This window comes from Raphanus sativus, chromosome 1 (assembly GCF_000801105.2).
Source record: "Raphanus sativus cultivar WK10039 chromosome 1, ASM80110v3, whole genome shotgun sequence".
NCBI classification, from domain to species: Eukaryota; Viridiplantae; Streptophyta; class Magnoliopsida; order Brassicales; family Brassicaceae; genus Raphanus; species Raphanus sativus.
The window spans coordinates 11,763,451-11,784,108 of NC_079511.1; the positions used below are offsets into that span (position 1 = coordinate 11,763,451).

Here is a 20,658-nt window from a genome sequence, read left to right on the forward strand (position 1 = left end):
AAAGACACTATCGAGTATCTGACACTATCAAACATAAATGTAATATGCATATAGATGTTAGAGTATCTACTTACACTACAAGAAAAATGCGTTTTAATAGCAGACCAAAATAGCGTTTTTTCGCTTTCTGCTATGTTTGACATATCCGTTACTTTTAGATAGCGTTTGTATTTTTGAAAATGCTACGATAGAGCGGCATAATTAGAAACGCTATGATAGTATACATTTAATAGCACATAAAATAATAAACGCTATAATAGTGTACTTTTTGAATCCCTAAACCCTAAACAAACTTCTGAACCATATACTCTAAAAAGCAAAAATTAAACACTAATACAATAATAATCTTTATAATATTTTAGAACTTAAACTCCAAATCTTAAATATAAAATTATAAACTTAAATATTTTAAAACTAAACACCAAACCTATATACATTAAATCCATACCCTATATCATACATAATCTCTAAATCTAAAATCCTAAACTTCATATTTGATAGTTCTAAAATTTCAATACTAAAACATACACGTTTAAATCAAAATAAATTTATTATATGTATACTCACAGAATTTCAACACAAAACTGTACTTTTTTATCAAAAAAAACTTTAACTCTTAAACCCTAAACAACCACAATAAACTTAAAACCTTAAAATTTGAATTCTATTTGTTTTAACATAAACACGAAACTACCATATCTTTTTTTTCTTTAATTATATAACCACAAAATTCAAATCACACATTTTATATTTGAAATGTTAAATATTTTATCTATTTTCTTAAGTTCAAACAATTTCTAAAACAACTATAGATTAAAAATGTGTTGTTTTATTTGGGCCATTGATTAACTATGATCTGAAGGCCAAAAGATCAATCTCGGTGCTGCTTTTTTATTGGTCGATTCTTGAAATCAGGGATAACTATTTTTGACCATTGGATTACATAAATCGATGGCTAAGAATTGTTTATTTCTCATCTAGTTTTCTCTGTACGTTTTCTCCCCATCTCACTTCATACTCACAGATTCATCTTTCTACTTTTTCTGCACATCGCGTGCATCCATGGCGTACAAACTGAGTTTGGCCTCTCTTACCACCACCGGTCACCTGCAAATAAAGTTTGCGACTTTGCCGAGCCGGAGCGTCCAAGACCAGTGAAGCTCCGTAAGTATCTATGTCTTCTTCACTAACCTTTTAACAATCTGCTTTAATCTTTGATTCTAATCTACATCAACTCTTTCTCTCTCTCTCTCTCTCTCTCTCTCTCTCTCTCTCTCTCTCTCTCTCTCTCTCTCTCTCTCTCTCTCTCTCTCTCTCATTGTTTGATTCTGATATTATTTTTGTTCTTAGAAACAGAATGTGAAGAATAGGAAGAAGATGCGGCAGAGGTGTTGTGGAGATGAAAGAGGAAGAAGACGATGCGGCAAGGTGGACGAGCTTGCGGTGATTGATGCGGCGGAGACGATGATGCGTCAGAAACAGAGAGGTGGCGAAGATGTGGTGTGAAGATGGGAGATGGAAGAAGAAGAACAGAGAGGTGGTGGTGGCGGCTCTATTAGATTTAGACATTTTAGGTTTAGTTTTTTTTTTTTTAGCTTGGTTTAGTTTTTTTTTTGGTTTAGCTTGGTTTAGTTTGTATACCGGTTAACTAATTTTGATATATAAAGTTTTTAAAATATTTTTATTTGTATTTTTTTTTTGTTTTTTTGTTTTTGTTTTTTAATTTTTAATAATACAAACAATAACACAAAAGATATGCTATTAAAGAATATTTAATTGCACACACAAAAATGCTATTATATATAACAATAAGATAGCAGTATAAAAAACCGCTATCTAATGTGTCTGACCTATTATGACGGGCGATGATACATCGCTTCGTAAACCGCTATCGTATCGTTAGATAGCGTTTTTCGTCCGCTAATAAAAGCCATTTTTCTTGTAGTGTTAGACCTTATAGCAAATGAATATTTCATACGATCGATATCTTTTTTGGATGAAACAATTGATATCTTAGTTTCACCAGACCAGCAAGTAAAGTATATAAAAAGACAATTGATATCTTTATCTTTGTTGCGAGTTTTCTATATGTAATCTTTATTTTTGGTTTTATGGTTGTTTTAGCATATGTTTTCTTATAGATAATCTCTTTGTGTTTATGGTTGGTTTGGCATAGATGATACCATATTATTATTTCCGGAAAAACCGAAACAAAGTTTTTTTTTTCTTGAAAAAATTTCATTAAAACAATGAATACTTTAACAATAATGATAGAATCTTAAGTTTTTATTGGAATCAAAATGCAAAATGAAATACGAAACATAAATAAAGCCACAAAATGACATCAATACTTAGACAAGAGCATGGCTGCTTGGAACTCCTTAGCTTCTTGCTCGTCTAGCTTCATCTGTTGGCGAGACCACCTTTTCTAATTAGAATAGCAATTGCTCTAAAACTTTCTTTTTGAGTGCATCTGGTGATTCTATCAACTTGAAGATTTGGGTTCAGTCTAGCTCAAGAAGCATTCCTGTGATTTTTGCCATAAGATTTGGCTCGAGCAATTCCACCAAAAGGTAAAGAGTTTCACCAATTAACGACAAGAAGAAAAATTAAAGTAAGTGAAAACATAAGCAAACTGTATTAACCACCATATTAAAAGAAAAAGGAAATGAGTTTTATAATTTGTTGTTCACTGGGAATTCAGTTTTCAAGTGGTTCAGTCAAAGCAGCTATGGGAAATCTTCTAGCAAAAGCAGCATGGGCTAAGGGACCATCCATGCATACTGTAAATAGAAATAGGAGGAGGTAAGCAGCCATATTATTATTTTAGGACAAACCGAAACAAAGTTTTTTTTTCTTGACAAATTGTCATTAGAACAATGAGTACTTTAACAATAATGATAGAATCTTAAGTTTTTATTTGGATTTAAATTGAGGAATCAAAATGCAAAATGAAACACGAAACATAAATAAAGCCACAAAATGACATCAATACTTAGCCATGAGCATGGCTGCTCGGAACTCCTTAGCTTCTTGCTCGTCTGGCGAGACCACTTTTGCTAATTAGAACAACAATTTCTTCAAAAACTTTCTTTTTGAGGGCGTCTGATGATTCTATCAACTCGAAGATTTGGGTTCAGTCTAGCTCAAGAAGCATTTTTGTGATTTTTACTGTAAGATTTGGCTCGAGCAATTTCACCAAAGGATAAATAATTTCACTTAACCATCAAATAAACAACATTTAGAAAATGATCAATAAAAATGTAAATCATCAACAAACCATTGAAATGGAAGAAAATAGAACGTGTTTGTAGTATTTAAATGACATTTAAAAAAGATCTTCATAAGACAAATGAAAAATATAGAATAGAACTCTCTGTTATTTTTTCTATCACAGATGAATAGGAAACTTCATCATATATCATCATCATTCTTAACTTGAATTTTAAAAAGCTGATTGATATTTTAGTTTAACCATTCATAAAAAATATATAGTTTTTTTATTCTTCAGCTATTTGAAATTGACATTTTTAATACTCAAGTATTGATTGCGCAAAATTATTCTCGAACTAATTGTTAACTGCGTAAAATTGGGTTTGAAATAGTCAACTGTTACAAATTGGACGGAAGTCCTTAGTTTTTCGATTAAACTTTAACAGTTGACTATTTCATGGCCAATTTTGCACAATCAACAATTAATTCGAAAATAATTTTGCATAAAAAATATTTAAATATTAAAAGTGCTGATTTCAAATAGTTAGCGAATAAAATGCTCATTTTCCCCTTGCACCCCCTTTTGGCAACAATGGAATTTGATATTTACCGGAAGAGTAAAAGTACTTTAAACGGCGCTCTATGCAGATCCCAAAACGTAAAACAACAAGATGTTTTGGCATCTTGCGGGACCTAAAGAAACTTTTAGAAATGAATTGAAGCCATGCCCGGTTTTACCGTGTTGCATCAACCACCTCTATTTTTTTTTTCGCCCTTGTGTGCTTCTCTTGTGTGTCGCCGAGATTCTTCTTCTCCTTCTCCAACCTTTGAAAAACCCTAGAACCGCGAAAGCCACCGCGAGTGGCACACACGCACTATTTCCCCCTCCCCCTTTCGCCAATTCCGCCTCCCGAATCTCGAATTCAGTAATGGCCACCGCCGCCGCCGGGACAGCCAAGGCGCAGGCTCTCTCTCTCCTCGCCGCTGCAAACAACCACGGCGATCTGGCGGTGAAGCTCTCGTCTCTGAGGCAGGTGAAGGAGTTATTGCTGTCGCTGGAGCCGTCTCTCTCCGCTGAGATTTTCCCCTATCTCGTGGAACTCCACGTGTCCCCTGAAACTCTAGTTCGCAAATCCCTTATCGAGTGAGTCCTCTATCAATTCCACGCTTACAATCTCTTCTCTCTCTCCCCACTTTTCTATTCCCCCTTGCTCCGCACGAACTCGTAGAAGATTTTTAGGGTTCTTATGTTTCCCAATCTGAATTAAAAATTTGATCTTTCCAACACCGCGATAGAAATGCTGTAATCAGTTCCTTGAAACTTGTGTAGGGGCTGCAGCAATTTAATTCGGTAGCAATGTATGGCTGGCGATTAATTTGGTTTGATTTTAATCGATTTTTTGTTTTGGGGGTGACAGGATCATTGAAGAGGTTGGGTTGAGGATGCTGGATCATTCTGATGTTCTAGTGACTTTCTTACTTGTCTTAGCCAAGGACGAGGATCCGGTTGTTGCTAAGAAAGCTGTTTCTGTTGGAACCGCTTTTTATTGCAGTATCTTGGAGGAGATGGCAATGCAGGTCCGTATTGTTTCTCAAGTTGGATGTGTTGTATTACGCATATGTGGTTTTAAAAGTCTGAGTATAATTGTGTTTAGTGATTACCAGCGAGAGTATACTTACTTGTAGTTTCCTGTTGAGACTGAACTAAAACATATAAGTTTAGCGTGAAAAGGCTTTAGGGTAATATGAAATAGTGAAGAAAATAAAGTAGTGCAAGCTTGGTAATGTTTTGTTTAAGTTTTTTTGTTGGGTTTCTTATCCTTTTCCTGATTTGGTGTTCAATAGTTAGTTTTATATGTTAGACTGTTAGTAGAACCTTGAGATATTTGTGGCTATATTCACCCGAGCAATGTGCATAATTTTGTCTGTAAGTTTCCCTTTTGTCTCGCTGATGTATTATTCTTGATGATCTCTACAGTTTCATCATCGTGGTAAAGTTGATCGTTGGGTTGGGGAACTATGGACATGGATGGTTAAGTTCAAAGACGCTGTCTTTTCTACTGCTTTGGAGGTATGCTAGCTGTGTATAGCCTTTTTCCTGTCTGTACCTCTCTCGAGTAATGGTCTTTGGTTGAATATTTGTTCTTCTACTCCGTCAATTTAAGCTTTTCTAACTTAAGCCTTCTGTTTCGTTCATGATAGCCTGGTTCTGTAGGCGTGAAAGTTTTGGCGACAAAGTTCATGGAGACATTTATTTTGCTTTTTACGCCTGATGCATCTGATCCTGAGAAAATTTTCAACGAAGGTATTGCGTTCGAATCATGCAGTATGAATATGAATAGCACAATACATGATTTGTTCATTTTGTCTACGGCATGTCAACTTTTCCTATTCTACTACAGGAAGTAGACAGATGTTTAACATTTCGTGGCTTGCTGGCGGTCACCCCATTTTAAATTCAGCAATGCTCATGTCTGAAGCAAATAAGACATTTGGCATTTTGCTAGATCTCATACAGTCGGCTGGTCGTTTACCGGGTGCACTGACGATAACTGTTGTTAGTTGGTATGTTTCCGGATGCATCCCACTATTCTTGTCTGTTCACTTTTCTATCTGTTCTTCATGATGTTTGTTTTGATTGGTAACCTGCTAGCTAGATCAAAATGATTGCCCGATATTTTCTTTATCGTTATATATTTTGATTAATCTCATTGTTCTTGCAAGTAAATTGACATAGTTGCTTTGGTTCCCTGAAATTTTAGTTATTTATTGTTATGTTTCTGCTTTGCTTTCTCTGTGTTTTATTTTCCTTTTACATGTGTAGTACGTAATGTGAAACACTCATTCTCACATGCATGTTGGTGATAAAATGTACCATTCAGTATATGTCTTGCTGCACTAATATGAGCTTATATGGGTTTGAACGATGAGGTGTGTGCCTCATGTTTGTGAGAGTCAACAATAAGCAGATGAACGTCCACTTTAAAGTGATTCCATTTTTATGCGTTTACTAAACTTTTGGCTGAGAGGGATAAAGCTTGGAAACAGGTTATAGCACCGCTCAACCCATATTTTATAGTTGCAGCTAACTGAATTTTAGTCTGGGGGAAAAAGGCTCGGCTCAAGCTGCATCAGTTATCTGTTTTTAACAGTTACCTGGTTATATGCCGCCCAAATTTTTGGGCGCTGTGAAGCTCCAGTGATAAGGACATCAAACAAAGAATAGAATGGTCAGCTCTAGTAGTTAAAAATGCTGTTTCCAAGTAACGTAAAAACATGGTAGACGAAGTTTTTGGTTGAGAACTGATGTGTTATGTGTATAATATACTTATATAACTTTTCTGTTGAATATAAAAAATGTATGCACTACAGTATTATGCTATACAATGTAATTTGGCAATCAAAGATTTCTATATGCTGAACATTTACTTACTGCTATGACGAATGTTTCTTCTCCATAATTTTTGGTGGATATTTGATATGGATAATGATGAGTTAAATAAATGCTGTCTGATCTTATGTCATGTCTTGCTCTTAAGATGGACGTAGAAGATATCTCGTGGTTGTTATGTCCACTAGGTGGCATATCTCTAGTCACTTTGAACTATCAAGGTTTGTTAGCTGTTTTGGGGCAGCTTCAGCTTAACTTGGGAAATTATCTATGCTTAGCAAACTAATTTGTCATTTTTGACAAATCTTAAAAAACTAGTAATTACCTGGCAGATAATTGTTTTTGCTTGAACTGATGTTAAATTTTAATATCTGAGACTATTGATCTTGTCCACCGAGATGTTTTTGATTTTTCATTCGGTTTTACTTTCCCTCTTATTGATGGAGTTGTAAGTAAGAACTGGTGAAATAGGTCATCTTATTGTAATTGAGGAAGTCTTTAGGATATGCTAGCTTTGCAGCGATGTTGCTTTTGTTGATATGTTTCCAGGACAGAATTTCTGGCTGCTCAAACTTGAAAATGTGATATGTATACAATTTGTCTGTGAAAAGCTTCTCACAGGAATGGTTGCATCTTTTGTGTTAGATAAATGCTGCATATGTTAATGCAGCTGTCTGCATAGGAAGAACCTTGAGGCAGTTTCTTTAATACAAATGCCATTCTTTTGTTTTCTGAGATGTGCATCCATTAGCTTGTAGAAGCATACCTGAATCATTTGCAATTTTGAATATTTTATATGTAAGCACTGGTCTCGTATCTGACAGTATCTCATCTTTTGCAGTCTTGCGGTGATAGCAAGGAAGAGGCCTGTCCACTACAACACTGTACTTTCAGTTCTGCTGGATTTTCACCCAAATCTTGAGACGGTAAAGGGGCGCCATGCTGCAAGCGTTCAGTATTCCATAAGAACTGCCTTACTGGGATTCCTTAGATGTACTTCCTCACCTATGATAGAGGTAGAGCGTTCATACTTTATTGTCTTATTTCTCTTTGAAAAGTATCTATTACTCCTTGACTCTTCCCTGTTGTTTTCTTTTCTGAATAACACTTGAAATCATTATCAAACATCGATTTTAAGTATTTTTATGCTAATAATTTTTAGGTTGGTTGTTTCTGTTATCTTATCTCATTGTAGTCTATTGAAATCAAGTGCTCAATTTATTTGATTTTGCTTTCCATTGATCCGTTCATTAGAGGCTATACTTCCTGCAGTGTTTATAACCATAGAGATCTGTCTTGCACATCAATTCTAGAAAGAATTTTTTTTTCTTTTGGGAATATTCAGTCATCTTTCATTAAGTCAAGCTCCCTCATGTCGGAGACACTGCTTAATTGTTTCAGCATTTCTAGTCAAATCGTCAACCTTTTCTATTCTTATATCCTTTGTCGGTTCTAGGAACGTGCCACACCTTTTTCCCCATCAGACGTGTCACTCTTTTTTTCCCTAAGAAAGGGTTTTTCAATGACTACAAGAAAAGACATGATATTCAGTGTCATTTCATGCATTGAAGCCTTGTAATAGTTTGAAACGGGTTAAAAGAAGTGTTTGCTTGATCAGACCATAGATCATAAGTATAGTATTTCTTTTCTTTTAGCTGATATTTGTTTTGTTACTGAGATAGTTTTTATCTTTATTTTTGCATTTATAGTCAAGAGATAAGCTTCTTAGAGCATTACGAGCAATGAATGCTGCAGACGTTGCTGATCAAGTTCTCCGCCAAGTTGATAAATTGATCAGAAATAGTGAGCGCGCTGCACGTGAGAATTGGTCAGGCAAGGTAAGAAATTTTATTCTTACTTTCACTCTTTCCTAATCGTCTATGCCTCTACATCAGTTTTGTTCACTGTGACCACTAACGTCTCATGATGAACCTATTTTTCAGAACAACCAGGCGGTTAATCATCAGAATTCTTGGGATTTGTCAAAGAAACGAATAATGCCCCAGGGTGAAGATGATACAGTCAATGGAGAGGTTGCTCCGAAGCGCTTACGCCATAATAATAACTTGCTTTTGACTCCGCAAAGTCAAATAAGTGATTCTCCACATGGAACAGTCTCTATCAATGGGATATCCTCTGGTAACCATCTTTCGGACAGTGAGCCGACTCCAGTGGAACAAATGGTTTCAATGATTGGTGCTTTGCTTGCTGAAGGAGACAGAGGAGCTGCATCACTTGAAATTCTCATTTCTAAGCTTCATCCAGATATGCTTGCTGATATTGTTATTACAAGCATGAAACATTTGCCTAATAGCCCTCCTACATTAACAACTTCACTGGGTACTCCAGCAGATATTGTCGTTTCTTCGTCCATAAATCCCATGCGTTCTCCGACTGGTCAGCCACAACTTCCTTTCGATTCAACCCTTCCTGTTGGGTCATCATTATCCGATGTGCCTAGCTTGAACGCGGTTGTCGACCCTAGGCGCGACCCAAGAAGGGTACAAACTTCCGTTTGCTGCTTGCTTATATCTTGAATGTTCTTCTCCTGTTTGATTTTATCTTTAATGTTATTCTCCATGGTAACTTACACATATGCAGGACCCTCGTCGCATGGATCCAAGACGTTCAACTCCATCTGTGGGACCAACATCACTGCCTGTAGGTGAGGGTAAAGAAACAGTCCCAGTTCAGATGGACATCTCGACCTTAGCGAGCAAGCCACCTTCGGTTCCTGATGTCACAGCAGGGACTAGTGGTTCAGTACATCCAACAACAGTAGAGCATAGCCAAAACAAGGTGATGGGAAGTTCGGTAATCAGAAGAATCGACCAGCCTGATTGCAGAGAGGACTTGTTGCCTATGCCCAAGGAGTATGGATACCTCTCGAAGAGCAAATCATCTTTAGATGTTCCACTATCTCCTTGCAGGGATGACGAAGGCATCAGAAAAACAAAGTTTGATTTGGATCTAGTGTCTGTTCCAGATTTTAATCAACACTCGGCTTCAGAAGCAGAGCCAGATTTTGATCTACACCCCCCTGTAGACTCAAATATTACTGCAGCAGAGGAAAGCTACCGAGAGTTGGCACCTGTTCCATCATATGTTGAACTTACCACAGAGCAAAGCAAAACTGTAGGAAAGTTCGCTTTAGAAAGGATAATTGAATCTAATAGACATGTATGTGGTGGGTTTGATTGTAACAAGATACGCATGGCATTGATTGCCCGATTGATTGCTCAGGTGAATTCCTCTTTGATATGTGCCACTTGTTGTTTTCCCGTTCCATATGGAATCCTGTTTTCAAGTTCTCCTTTGATGAATAAATGTTATTTATGTTACAATTTCCAGATTGATGCTGGCAATGATGTTGCAACCATACTAAGAGAGCATATTAGTGAGGATCATCGAGAATTCAAGGTACGTAGCACAAGTATTTGACTGCAGTGTTCATCATAATCAGTCGTCACTCTTTTATTTGGGTTTGAATTCTGGATCTCTTTTTCCATATCTGAGAAAGTATTGGCTGTCATAAATATTGCAGCATCTTAAAAGTGCGCAATACTGTTACAGTTTTTATGTGTCTGCATAAACTTTTTCCTCTCCAACTCTCAGTAACCGAGTCTACCACATATCTCGAGGAACCGCTAATCTGTTTGTTACTTTGTTCTAGGGGCACGAACTTGTTTTACATGTTCTGTACCACCTGCATTCGATGGCGAATCTGGACACTGATGAATCCTCTTCCTATGCTACTGTTTATGAAAATTTTCTCATAGTAGTGGTGAGCATTTATTCAACTTTTTCCATTTCTTGTTTCTGAATCTCGCTTACTAAGATACTTGCTGTAGGCAAGATCATTTCTGGAAACTCTTCCTCCTTTCGACAAGTCTTTTAGCAAACTTTTTGGAGAAGCTCCACATCTACCTGATTCTGCCATAAAGCTACTGGATGAACTCTGCTCCACTCGTCCTGGCCCAATTGGAGAAGCCTATGATAGTGAACGTGTTACCCAAGGGCTTGGTGTAGTTTGGAGCTTAATTCTAGTGCGTCCAAATGAGCGAAAAGCATGCTTAGCTATAGCATTAAATGTAAGAATCGGTGGTCAAACTTTATTAATTTTGTTTCTTGCAAGCCTTGTCACAGAGTTATATTATAGTCTCAGTGATGGAGAATGTAAGAATTCAGATAATGTAAGTTTTAAAGTGGCTAGATAGTCCTTCCTCTTAACTTAGATCTCTACATGTTGCCTTTAAAATCCCCAGTTGAAGCCTCCTGTTGACTAGTCCCAGGAAATAGTTGCAGCATATTAGTTCTGTTACTATAATTTGGTCAAGTTAAGCTGTTTACTGCATTGAGGATTAACCAGGTCTATTTATCTTAGTTTACCACTTAGAAGACCTCGTGTGGCTTGTTGCAAGTTTCTTTTCATCAGGGCCTGGGATGCAGTTTACCCTGTACACAGATCACGTTATGAATTTCTGAAACTTAAATTAGGATAATTGTTAAGATTACATAGAAAATTGCAATTTCATAAGCACTGTGTTTTGATCTCTAAGCCCCAGAAAGGAATGCATGAGCTTCTACAGTAAAAGAATGTTGTCCTTGAAACTTTCTTTGTATTTCATACTTAGATTCATGGTGATATCCTATTGATTTTTCCATGTTCCTCACGCATGTTTTAATCCTGTTATGGCAGTGTTCAGTTCATCATGAAGAAGACATCCGTGCAAAAGCCATCCGACTTGTAAGGAAATTTGTCCCATATAACAACATTGGTTCTTATTTACTGCTAGTGCAGTAATTCTAATTTATATTTTCTGATATGCGTGCATAGGTCACAAACAAACTATGTCACCTTGCATACACATCAGAGCATGTTGAGCAATTTGCAACAGATAGGTTGCTGACTGCTGTGAACTCTGAGACAGATTTCTCACACACTGCAGAAGTAACAAAAATAGAGGTAATAGCATATAGTCTAATCTGGTAGTTGAGTGAGTGTCATTCTTGAAAATGCAGTAAAGCTCAAAAGCCATTAACAGTTCTGTAGAGGGCGTTTAGCTTAGTTCTCCTCGAATTATATATAGAAAAGCTTATTACTCTCTTAGAACTTATAAGATGCTAGTTGCTTTTTGTGCCTGTTCTCGTAAGTGAATTAGGCATGCTTCAATTTATAAACCTTGACTTTTTGTGGGTTGATTTGACGACACTTTTTCCAGTCTAAAAGTCAGAAAACTTCGACAAGTGACTCTCCATGGTCTGGAAACTCCGAAATTCACTCTCAGCAAGATCTACAAACTTCTCGTGATGCTTCTGTTTTATCATTTTCTGAAGCTCAGAGATTAATTTCTCTGTTCTTCGCTTTATGTAAAAAGGTTTGCTTCTAATGCTCAGAATATTCTATATCCTTAAATATTCCCATTGTTCTAATGAATACTGTAAAAATTTCCAGAAACCTAGTCTCCTTCGTCTTGTCTTTGATGTTTACGGGAAAGCTCCAAAAACAGTAATCCAGGTGAGTTAGCCTCCCTCCCTAATAAATGCTCACGCCACTTATATGCATCACGAGTGGCGTGGCGCTAAAATTTCTCCGAGTTGTAACGGGGGTATAAGATACTCACAAACATCAAACTGACTTATTTTGGTATTCTTTTGAAATGGTTCAGGCTTTTCATCGACATATGCCTATCCTGATACGAGAATTAGGTTCATCTTATATTGAATTGCTCCCTATAATATCTGATCCTCCTAAGGGAAGTGAAAATTTATTGACATTGGTAAGTAGCTTTTATGTTTTACCCTGTAGTAAATCCACGTTAAAGTATTTTCTAATTTTGAACCAGCTCGTTGTTTATTTTGTATGTCAAGGTGTTGCAAATATTGACACAAGAATTGGCACCTTCGTCGGATTTGATTGCTACTGTAAAGCATCTATATGAAACGAAGCTAAAGGTTTGATTTGTTATGAAGAGTTTTCTAATAAACTTTCTTGTTTGTATATATTTATGAAAATCAAGATTGCAAAGCCTTACAAAAAGTTGTCTGCTGCAGGATGTTTCGATTCTTATTCCTTTGCTTTCTTCACTCACTAAAGACGAGGTAATTTTCTACTTTCTTTCCATGATTCTGCTCTTTCCATTTTCCACTACCTTTCCGTGAAGGGAGATGAAGAGACTTGTAGTTTTTGTCCATTCGCACCCTATTATTATGTTGCCTGTCCGAAAATGTGGGAATTTAAGTAGTAACCATCTAAGATTCTTAGAATTGTCTGGTCCTTTACTATAGAAGGAAAAATGATGTTTAAAACTGCTCATGAGTGGTACCAATTCTTTACTTCGTATGACAGACATTGTTTTCGATGTAACAGGTTTTGCCTATCTTTCCACCGCTTCTTAATCTTCCACTTGATAAGTTCCAACTTGCACTTGCTCATATATTACAGGTATATATGCTTTTTCTGGTGGTCCATCCTTTAATGCTATCTTAGAAATGTTAGAACGATGTTGCATATAATTCGTTTCATGCATTGTTGTTACTTTTAGTTTCTTATTTGAACATCTTACAGTAATCTTTGTGTCTGAGAAGTGGTGCGCTCTCTGACAGAAATATACTTTCTTCCTCTGTAACAACTTGTCAGATCATTTTTGTTATATCCGTGATAGGGTTCTGCTCACACTGGCCCTGCCCTAACACCTGCCGAGGTACTGATAGCTATTCACGATGTTGTTCCTGATAAAGATGGGCCAACACTGAAAAAGGTATTTCCTGATTTTCCATCTTGTTTGAAAGTGCTTTTGAAGGGCCTTGTTACCTGCAATTGTTTGTTAAATCTACACTGCTGGCTACCTTTTCGTATTCAAATGCTCTCGTTCGTTACCATCCCTATCTCTCTTTAGTCGATCTGACAGAGGTGAGCTCATCCAGAAATTAATTGAAAAGAGGGGGGTCAAGAGAGTTAGGGATTCTACCAAATAATCCCTTAGTTTAGGGTTGTACATTTATTAGACAATTATAGGAGAGTTCATTCAGCCTTCTTCTTAGCTGAATAATCCCTGTCTTAAGTCTTAACATCCAAAAGATTGTGATGATGCATTCTCATGTCATGTGATGCTATAGGAGGCTAAGAAACTAGTGGCAACTAGTAACTGAGTAGTTAGATTGTCAGTCTTACTGAATCTGTTTAGCAAACAGTGAACTCGTTATGAATGTTTTGCCTACTCTCTCTCTCGTCTTGTTAGCAGCTTCTCATTTGGCTGTGTTTTGTTTTCAGATAACAGATGCATGTTCAGCTTGCTTTGAACAACGCACAGTTTTCACGCAGCAAGTCTTAGCAAAAGCCCTCGGTCAGATGGTAAGTCAAAAGGCGCACATATATGTAGAAAAGAACTAGTGGTTTAGATATTTTACATATGTGATACTTAATGGTTTCAGGTTGATCGAACACCTCTTCCTTTACTCTTCATGAGAACAGTTATTCAGGCAATCGATGCTTTTCCAACACTGGTAAGTGGGTAGAATCAAAGTAACATATATAGAATTTGAAAACATCCACGATAACTGCGTTCTTTCCCTCGCCTAAACCCTACAAAACCTCCAAAGCTCTCTCGAGCGTGGATAGATCACATACGAGACTCATCCTCGCTTATACACGCTAGGAAAAGTTAATAAAGAAATGTAAATTTTTAAATCAGGAATACTCGCATGATTATCTGAAATTTTGTGGTTGCTATCCAAGAGAGCGAACATTTACCTAGCAAGTTAATTTGGCATTAGATTCTTTTGGTCCGAGTGAAGAATTTCTGACTTTTTTGTGTCCAGGTTGACTTTGTCATGGGAATCCTTTCAAAGTTGGTGAGTAAGCAGGTGAGTAGTTTAATAAGATCAAAGACAAGCATCAGCTTTGAAATTATTTTCCGTCTGGTGTGCTTACGATGCTATTTCTTTTGGATGCAGATATGGAGACTACCAAAACTGTGGCCTGGCTTCTTGAAATGTGTGTCTCAGACACAGCCACATTCTTTCCCTGTCTTGTTGGAGGTACGAGAAACGTGATAGAAGAACGTATGAGTTTTAGTGTATTTACAGATATTTTGAACGACTCTTTGGTATTGTTCTGCAGTTACCAATGCCGCAACTTGAAAGTATCATGAAGAAGTTTCCTGATCTAAGACCTTCTCTTACTGCTTATGCGAATCAGCCAACCATCAGAGCTTCTCTACCAAAGTACGTCCCTTTAAAAATCAAATAGACACTTCATTATCCGGTCTTTTATAAAGTGAAAACAAAATGTCAGATACTGAATCTTGATGCATGTTTTACCAGTTCAGCTCTTTCAGTTCTTGGGCTTGACAGTGGGCAAGTTTCGGGGTCACAAATGCACCCTTCAGATGCAGCTTCTTCTGCTCACGGGACAGCCTTAACGTGACGCTCTCTGGAAGAATAGCGACAAGTTGAAAAGTTTGAAGGAGACAAAGCATAGATACTGAAATCTTGTGGCGACCACTCGTATATGTACTAACTACATGTACGGCTGTGTTTGCGATTACCAGTGTGGTCATTCACATTTTCTTATCTGTCGCCGTTTTTCTATGTATATTATTTTATAAGACTTCACCGCCGTGAGAAGGGGGTCAGCTGTAGTGGATGTACAATCGCTTCAACTTTGTTTCCTATATAGAGAAGATAAAAAGAGTTTTTAAAGGCCATAATATATCATTCGGCCATTAGATACATGGATTCAAGTAGAGTATGAGCCCATCACAGTCTCTTCCTAAAGGGTATCGATTTGTTTAACATTCAAGTACACTTGGACAACATAAGAATCAATAATACCCAAAATCATGTGTCCGTAACCTAAATCACACGTTTAATATGTCAATCATCACTGTTCCTGAAGTATGGGATACATTTAACATGATCTCGTAAATTTGTACATTGTTGTCCGGACATGATCAAGTCGACCGTAATGCAGGGCCCTATGTCTTGGAAATCAATTCCACAGAGAAGATGAAAGACATGGGAGGAGGATTCAAACTAGTCATGGCTTGTGAACAACCCATGAAAAACATACCCACCGATGAGTTTCCACGTGGCTACACGGTCCCAGGTATATAAATTCTTGATTCTTGGTAACAATACAGGGGATTCTCATTTAACTCTTTTGTTTTTGTTTCAGCTCGGTTTACCAACCCCAAGAAGACTAGCCTTTACAAAATTATGAAGAAGAAAGCCAACCGTAAGAAGGCTTGGAAGTAGAAAGTCTATGCACTGCAATCCTTTTGTCTCTTTTATGTGATATATATCCCACCTGTCTTGTCTTATGTGTGCGTCCCCATGTTAAAACTCAGTACTCGTGATATTTTCCTTAGTAACGTTCGTCAGATTTGCGATTTAACTCAAACAATTTGTGATGAAAGAAAAGGATTTTATTTTTACCGTAGAGTCAGTCTTATCAGATGTTATCATCACGCTCACTAGTGTTAATAATAGATTTCTGGTTATCACATGTTTTCATTAATCCCCCTTTAGTTCGCTTCGCCGGTACTGACTTGGTTAAATGTCTTACGTACGTGCACAGATTCCTTATATTGATACGAAATAAATATCAAAAATGTTTGTAATATTAAATACACCACCATCATAATATGTGACTCTTTCTTAACATGCATGCATACCAAAAAAAATTGTCACCCATGTATCAGAATGATCTTTACGAAGTGTTGACCAATTTTTGACTAATTAAAACGAGTAGTATTCAAAAAGTGTTGCGTTGTGATGGCGATGATGGAGCCCTGATTGGTGACTAATAAAAACAATGCTATATTTTATTATATTACTAGGGCCGGTCCGCCCTACGGGCGGCACATACTTTACGTGTGATATATATATATATATATATATATATATAAGTATACTATATGTGATTGTGTTATCTTCTTGTTAGGTCTATGTTTATTTGTTGCACTGAGTTGATGTTTTTTTTTTTTTAGGACAGCTTTTGCATCAGCCTAATGCTGTTGCACGATTAAGGTTACTGGTAAAATGAGAATGCTGGACAATATATTAATATGCTGGTTACGTTACTTACGTATCGGCTTCTTTTTTTCATTGGTCTTAGTTGCGTGAAAATGGTTTCCATCAATTTCTAGTATTACTCTGTTTAAAATTTAGAATGTAGTTGAAGAATAATTCCTCATCAACATCATGTATGTTTTTACAGAGTTTTGTTTGTCGTAGATGAAACTTATTGATGTAACTCTTACCTTTCTCTTTTAAGTTCAAAAAAAAAACTCTTACCTTGATCTCTTTTAATACGTCAGTTATAAGTGGAATGCCTAGTATGGGGAGAAATTTAAAGACGTCCTTTAGGGAAGAGAATACTCAATGTATATTTTATTAAGTTAGTCTCATTGAGAAAGCTAAAATGTATTACATTGACATTCCCCAATTTCTGTGTTTAAATGATAATTATTGGTTTTTGTCATGTCTTTAAACTTTTGATACGTTGTTTCCGTTTTATGCGCGTATAAGGTGATTGTTGGTTTTCATTTTTATAACCCCTTATTTAAACAAATTCAACTCGATATGTATATTATATAGTAGAAGGAACAGAGAAAATATTATAAAGTAGTAGTTATTTCGGTGGATGCGTGTTTGAGCAAATTGTTGATTTGCATTTCGTATAACCACCAAAGCTTGCTAAACGACATCTTCAGAAAATATGGCTACGCAGAATAAATGGTCGTATTTTCTTATTTAAGCCTGATAGTTGCAAACTGTGATTAAATAACTATATCAGTGATAATTGCTACTGGAGCTGTGATTTTTTGCTTTCAGTTTTAAGATGTAGATTATGTAGCTCTATCTTTATATTTTATTGATGCAGAATTATTTCAAATATTTAAAAGCACTAAACATAAAGTTTTTAAAAAATTGTATTTTTTAAAAGATTTTGGACTGGAACTATAGATTTTTTTAAGAAAGTTTGATTGCCTTGATTTGTTGCTGTAGAGAGAATTGTGACTGTATAGAGCACTCACAACCATCACCGATCACTCCTATGTATGTTCTAGTGAAATTTAAACTAAATTTATGGTCTTGGAAAATAAAATATTCATCCAGCATATGGATACATTTTTCTTTCACTTCTGCATCATTGTTTTTTAAATGATTTTTAAAGAAAATGGAATTCCAATATATGTATAAGAATGTCTTAGCATTTTATATCAGAGTATTTTGTAAGTTTTTGTAACAATTAGATATAGAGTTCCAACGTTTTAGAAGGAGAGATATTTATACTGGCTAAACATATCTCATTTAATTTTCACAATCTATTCAAAAGTTAAAAATGGATTGCTTTTGTTACAATGTGGTAAATACCAAGTAACAAATCCTGTTAAACATAATCATTTTTTTTCTGGCCGAGATACAATTAATTAGAACAAAAGCAAGTTTACCCACCACAAAAAGTTCATGTTTAGAAGAAGAGAGCTGATTTTTCTACTGCATGAGCCTTTGCATAACCTAAAAATATGATAGAAAAAGCAAGCTTTAAAGAAGATGACATTTGATCTAAACAAAAAAAAAGAAGCTGATAAAATGGTAGATATCAAAGAGAATGCTGCTAATCTCCTTGCTGAGTCCTTAGCTTGCATCATTCTAACTAACACCAGCAAATTAGAAAAAATGAATTCCTTAAGCCGAGACAAAATATGAATATTTAATTTTTCATTAGGAAATATACAATATCTATAGAACATACATAAATGATATGATGTACTCTTATGTCAGCTAGAAAAAAATCCTTAGAATCGAGACCAAAAAAATCTAAAATATATTTTGTTTATACTATTTGACAGAACACAACTTCCAAAATAATTAAGGGAACTGCTTTCATTTGAAGCAAGATGAGTGATACCTACTACTAAGAAGGTTCATCTCTCAGATTCATCCAAGCAAAGTCAATCTCTTCTCTAGATCATCTACTTCAGTAAATTCCAAGCTGCAATAATATTCCAAGCTACATACCCGTGCCACTTTTTATTGACTGTAGTGGGAACGTCATTTTTGTAGCCATCTTGCGTAAAACAGGCAAAAGTTAGTTTTAAACCATCCATAATATTCTCTTGACAAATTTTAACTTGACTATTTAAGAAAAGCCAACCTGTGAACTTTTTTTTTGTCACAGTCCAACCTGTAAACTATAATCTTATCGACCACCTATAAGAACAGTAGAATATTGAGGAATTAGTTAGATTGAAGAAGCTTGAAAAAAACAAACGAAAGGTGTGTGTGTCTGTATCTTGTGTCTGAAATTTCAGTACTCTACCTGTTTAGCAAGATCTGTAGTTTTTCCAACTTCTTTTTCAAATGTTTCATAAATTGCCTACGACATCATCTCTATCTATAAACACACAAACATACAACTTTACGGACGAGTACATCCTCTAGATTTACTGTGTACACCACACTGAATATTTGCTTCTGACCAGTGAATCTTGTGATACACAGGGAAAACAACGTACCTTACTGATTCTTCTGACAAAAACTTCATAGGTTGTATTTCAAGTAGTGCAAACAACTCTCCACCAGGGCAGGAGTCTGTGATCAAACAAACGTGTGTAGATGTCTGGGGACAGAACAGAACGCTTTATCAAAGAGACCCCAAGATCTGTTATGATACAAAGAAAAAACAGAAACAACTATACCTGAAAGGAAGGGTAATAGAGTGGGAAGGAAAGGATGATCCAGAAGGGAAATGATTTCCCTTTCGATGCATGCTCGGTGAGCCTGTATAAAGCTGCACGTTGTCAGTGAGAGATATAATAAAATATTAAAAGGAACTCATTCTCCATCATATACCTTGTTACGATTCGAATCATGGTTTTCTTCATTGCCTTCATGGCGTATAACTCACCTGTGCCTTTTAGCTCAACCAAATGGACGCTTTGTAGCCAAAAGAAAGAAGTAAATCATATAATTATATCGAAAGTAAAAGGAGCTACCCGGACGAGTTAGTCCAGTGGTACCCCGAGGCTTCGGCTGAGGGAACGCGGGTTCGAAACTCGGGCGGAGAGGCGTGTCCAGGGCCTTAACCGGTACAGACGCAGGCTGGCGCCGGGCCTAGGTGTTTAATCAAAAAAAAAACGTAAAAGGAGCTAAGGACAGTTTTGACTCAAGTTTACTGTTTAGGAAATGGTACATGCCAGTATCACCAGATCCTAACGGTTTTATAGGCTTGAAATGCTGAAGTCCTACTGTTTCTCCACTCGCTTGGATCTACTAAAAAGACATTACAATCAAAAACAGCATGACTGAGAACTAAACAAAGTAAAAAAGTAATATGTTTGATGCATGCCTTTTGTATTGCCTTCCAGGATGTACTCTCCTTCTTGTGAGGCAGAGGATATACTGGCTTTGAGTATGCAGCCCACGGGTCTTCAGGCCGCTAATACAAAATGAAAATCAAGGATGTGTGTGACCTTACCGGAAGCAAGGATGGTCGATTCATCCATGAGCACTGGTTCGAGCATCTGAAGATGATTTAGTCCTCTCATTATTGTCTCTCTTGTAGGAGTGTTCTCTCACAAAAGCGGTCTTTTTACAGCTAAATCCAGATGAAAAACGAAGAAAGGAAGAATAGATCATAAATTCAGGGAGACCAAAAAAAATTGATGAAGACAAATATAAGAGGGGTCCCTTACAGATCTCGTTGTCCCTTCTCCTCTATCCTCCGTCTTTGCCGTCCATCACTATTTGTAGCGGAGTCCCGGTGAACCTTAGCCGTAGTTTTGGTTTCAGATGCTTGATGGCTTCCATATCTAGTCGTCCAACATTTGTTTCATTTTCAGATTAATTTTTGTCCTCGCCGAAGAACTCAGAAATCAATTAGGGTTAGAAGGCGACTCTCATCTTTTCGGGCTGGATACAGGGACAATACTCAGAAGCCAACATGCAGTAAAGAAGATAGCCCACCGTGATCAGCGTTAAAATGAAACGCAAAGCTTCAATTCGTCTGTGACACGTGTCAGCGTGAGAGGTGTTGAGTTTAT

At 36.5% G+C, this 20,658-nt stretch overlaps 1 protein-coding gene and 2 long non-coding RNA genes across 9 annotated transcripts; 2 read left to right on the plus strand and 1 right to left on the minus strand.

Moving 5' to 3' along the window:
* The first annotated feature begins 932 nt into the window (after positions 1-932).
* On the plus strand, positions 933-1,678 carry LOC108853509 (uncharacterized). The gene is made up of 2 exons (XR_001949731.2): positions 933-1,164; positions 1,351-1,678. It is a non-coding gene; the product is annotated as an uncharacterized LOC108853509 (long non-coding RNA).
* A 2,259-nt stretch (positions 1,679-3,937) lies between these two features.
* On the plus strand, positions 3,938-15,315 carry LOC108809081 (uncharacterized). Of its 2 annotated transcripts, none has more exons than XM_018581207.2 (27): positions 3,938-4,357; positions 4,632-4,791; positions 5,192-5,284; positions 5,416-5,518; positions 5,616-5,778; positions 7,446-7,620; positions 8,314-8,442; positions 8,548-9,105; positions 9,206-9,847; positions 9,956-10,024; positions 10,278-10,388; positions 10,456-10,695; positions 11,304-11,351; positions 11,442-11,570; positions 11,827-11,982; positions 12,060-12,122; positions 12,274-12,384; positions 12,476-12,559; positions 12,659-12,706; positions 12,975-13,049; positions 13,270-13,365; positions 13,878-13,958; positions 14,039-14,110; positions 14,426-14,470; positions 14,561-14,644; positions 14,727-14,830; positions 14,930-15,315. In XM_018581207.2, exons 1-27 carry the CDS (start codon positions 4,143-4,145, stop codon positions 15,030-15,032), a joined length of 3,957 nt encoding a protein of 1,318 aa, XP_018436709.2. In that variant the 5' UTR covers positions 3,938-4,142; the 3' UTR covers positions 15,033-15,315. The 2 variants fall into 2 exon arrangements, with proteins under 2 accessions (XP_018436709.2, XP_018436717.2); XM_018581215.2 differs by having other exon boundaries at positions 14,935-15,315.
* A 2,601-nt stretch (positions 15,316-17,916) lies between these two features.
* On the minus strand, positions 17,917-19,890 carry LOC108861005 (uncharacterized). 6 transcript variants are annotated; one of them, XR_001950788.2, is made up of 7 exons: positions 19,469-19,884; positions 19,315-19,396; positions 19,132-19,235; positions 18,936-19,010; positions 18,771-18,826; positions 18,635-18,683; positions 17,917-18,130 (listed from the first exon to the last, which is right to left on the minus strand). It is a non-coding gene; the product is annotated as an uncharacterized LOC108861005 (long non-coding RNA). The 6 variants fall into 6 exon arrangements; XR_001950785.2 differs by having other exon boundaries at positions 17,918-18,130; positions 18,525-18,683; XR_001950786.2 differs by lacking the exon at positions 17,917-18,130 and adding an exon at positions 18,159-18,269 and having other exon boundaries at positions 18,525-18,683.
* Positions 19,891-20,658: the final 768 nt, after the last annotated feature.